General features: G+C 55.3%; 1 protein-coding gene across 1 annotated transcript in view; it reads left to right on the plus strand.

The window, feature by feature from the left end:
• LOC105511456 (zinc finger protein 282-like) overlaps positions 1 to 179 on the plus strand; it is a 1,132-nt gene extending 953 nt beyond the window's left edge. Inside the window, exon 2 of the mRNA XM_011941582.1 lies at positions 136 to 179. Coding sequence (XP_011796972.1) covers positions 136 to 179 — 44 coding nt within the window. The remainder of the gene's footprint in view (positions 1 to 135) is intronic.
• The last annotated feature ends 3,146 nt before the right edge of the window (positions 180 to 3,325 follow it).

Raw genomic sequence — 3,325 nt, forward strand, 5'->3', positions numbered from 1 at the left:
CCACCCGAGCGAGACTAGGGCCCGGCTGGGGGAGGGCAGGGCCGGACGGAGTGGGCCGGGAGGCGACCCGAGGGCGGTCTGAGCACCAACCACCCTGCCCGGTGTCTTTGGCAACCGTCTGGAAATCGGCAACAGGCATTGCACTCCGGTTGGGAGTCCCCCAGATCTGTCTGGTCTGAATGGGCGCCCAGCTCGTCTCTAGGGTGGACCCAGTGGCTGGGGAAGAGCCAGGGGGACCGCGAGGAGCCAAGTGTCCTCGGGCACCGCCCTCACACCCCCTCGGGTGCCCTGGGACCACTGGGCCACAGATGGTCATCAGGGGGAACCACCAGGGAGTCCCGAAGTCCTTCCGAGATGAGGAAATCAGGTCCCAAGGTTAGGAGACACCCTGAAAAAAAGCGAAGGCCGAGGGATGTGCTAAGGGTAACACCATGATGACAACACTGCCTCGCGTTTCAATAGCGCTTTATACTTTTTTAAGTGTTTTCTATCCGTTATCCATTTCACCCTTGGCCTATCCCTCTAAGATAAGCGGGGTAGGATTTTCCTGGTGACTGAGGAAAGTCAGAGGCAGGTGAGACGGTTCAACCAATCACAGGGGAAGGGGCGCGCGCGGCCCCGCCACGCTCACCGCCTACCTCCACTGCCCGGGAAGCTGCCGCCCTGGCCCTCCTGGTCTCTCTTCCGTTCCTCTCTCTCACCCACGGACAAAACCAGAAGCGACGGGAGGCCAGTTCCCGGGGTTCCTGGGAGCGGGGAACAGATTGGCTACGAAACGCCCCAGGTTGTGCATCCAGAGGTTTCTTCCTCCATTGGAGCTCCTGGTGCCCCCTCGGCCCCAGCCTGTCCCTCCCACCCCCAGCCCCTCAATCTCGTGCAGCAGCATCTTGTCACTGCACAACAGTGGCCTGGTCCCCCAGAGGCAGCTAGGGCCCCAGGTCAGACCTCACCGTGATGATCTGTTCAGTTTTCCCAGGGCAGAGAGGTGAAGGAGAGGCTTTTGCTGAGAGAGCAGCCAAGAGTCTCTTCCCAGGAGCGCCAGGCAAGTGGGTGCTAGAGTCTGAGCCTCAGGCTCTCCTGCCCTGGGCCTCCCAATTGGTGCTATCTGTTACTGCCCGTGTTCACGGACATGGCTACAGACCCTGCTATACTCCATACCCTGCAGGCGCCTCGGGAAGCGCCCAAAGGACTCCCCTTCACGTTGGCGCACCTGCTCCATGGCTCTGGGCACTGTGTCCCGAGGGGCCACAGTCTCCATTTCAGCGTCTTGCATGGCCTGGCACCGGGTGGGGTGGCATGCCCCAGGACCCTTGTTTGTGTCAAAAATGACTTTCCCTGCCCCTGCCGTGAGTCCGGCATTCTTCCCAGCCCGGAGCACAGTGGGTAGCCGGCACCCAGCACCACTTTGGTGAGCGCCCTGCTTCTGCCCTCACCCTCATCTACGCTGCTCTGCTTTCCTCAGACCCCTTTTTGCCGTGCAAAGGGAATTCTTGACATTAAATAAAAGGTATCCAGATTGCAGACTGCATGTTCACGGAGCTGGGGGTTCTCCAGCTTGCCTACAGTAAAGCCTCAATGAACTGGAATCCAATTCAATGGGGTATTTTTTTGGTCTTCATTCTGCTTTTTGAAGGAGACAAACATTAAGAAAGCAAATTGAGATGAGAAATTAGGGTTCAGTAGAGTGTTTTTAGAGCAGAAGGGGACCCTGCAGTGATCAGTTGCTGGGGGAGGGGGTAGTGTGCCACTTTTCAAAAACATATGCAGAAACGATTTTCCTAATCTAGATCATGGAAAGGTCAGAATGCTTTTTGGTTGCCAGGAGTGTGAGGAGAGGGGAGGCGTCACTGTTGAGACATGGGTTTAAAACACCTGGCCGGGCGCGGTGGCTCACACCTGTAATCCCAGCACTTTGGGAGGCCGTGGCAGGCAGATCACGAGGTCAGGTATTTGAGACCAGCCTGACCAAAATGGTGAAACCCCGTCTCTACCAAAAATACAAAAATTAGCTGGGCGTGATGGTGCGTTCCTGTAATCCCAGCTACTCAGGAAGCTGAGGAAGGAGAATCACTTGAACCCAGGAGGCAGAGGTTGCAGTGAGCTGAGATTGCACCACTGCACTCCCACCTGGGTGACAGAGCGAGACTCCGTCTCAAAAACAAAACAAAAACACCTGAGCACGAGGCTGTCTGACCCCTTTATTTTACCTTCAAGGGGCAGATTCCCAAGGAGGCCTAGTGACTGAACTAGTGAGAGCCAAGCCTCTCTGCTTTCCTGTATCCTAGGCTGGTGGATGCCACGGCACCAGGTACCCCTCAGCTACACCATGAGTCGCCCCAAGCCCTGGCACAGGTTGCTGGAGAGCCCCATAGTGAGCCTCATCCCCAGAACTGATTGGAGATGGTGACACTCAGGGTGTTGGCCTCTCCTGGCTCCCAGGCAGCGAAGATCCTCAGTGAAGACTCTGGAGTCCACATCCTGAAGCAGGACTGGGGCCTTGCTTTGGGGGTAGATTTTTATTTTCCTTCTGAGGAAATGTAGTTTATGTATTTATTTAGAGACAACGTCGTGCTCTGCCATTCAGGCTGAGTGCAGTGGTGCAATATTGGCTTACTGCAGTCTGGACCTCCAGAGCTGAAGCAATCTGGTTGGGCGTGCTGGCTCATTCGTGTAATCCAAGCACTTTGGGAGGCTGAGGTGGGAGGATTGCTTGAGACCAGGAGTTTAAGACCACCATGCCAACGTAGCGAGACCCCTGTCTCTAGAATAAAGAAACAATTTTTAAAAACAGAAAGGCCGGGCGTGGTGGCTCATGCCTGTAATCCCAGCACTTTGGGAGGCCAAGGCAGACAGATTGCCTGACCTCAGGAGTTCGAGACCAGCCTGGGCAACTCAGTGAAGCCCCATCTCTACTAAAATACAAAAAATTACCCGGGCATGGTGGCGTGCGCCTGTAGTCCCAGCTACTTGGGAGGCTGAGGCAGGAGAATCATTTGAACCCGGGAGGTGGAGGTTGCAGTGAGCCGAAATGGCAGCACTGTACTCCAGCCTGGGCGACAGAGAGAGAGACGGGGTTTCACTCTGTTGTCCAGGCTGAAGTGCAGTGATTCAATCATGTCTCATTGCAGCCATGAACTGCTGGGCTCAAGCAGTCTGTTGCCTCAGCCTCCCGAGTAGCTGGGACTATAGGCATGCATGCATCACCACACCTGGCTTTTTTTTTTTTTTTTTTTTGAGATGGGGTTTCACCATGTTAGCCAGGATGGTCTTGATCTCCTGACCTTGTGATCCACTGTGCAACTGAAAAGCAATATTCTTGAGTAGA

The sequence above is a fragment of the Colobus angolensis genome, unplaced genomic scaffold, assembly GCF_000951035.1.
Source record: "Colobus angolensis palliatus isolate OR3802 unplaced genomic scaffold, Cang.pa_1.0 Scaffold2, whole genome shotgun sequence".
In the NCBI taxonomy this organism is placed as follows: Eukaryota; Metazoa; Chordata; class Mammalia; order Primates; family Cercopithecidae; genus Colobus; species Colobus angolensis.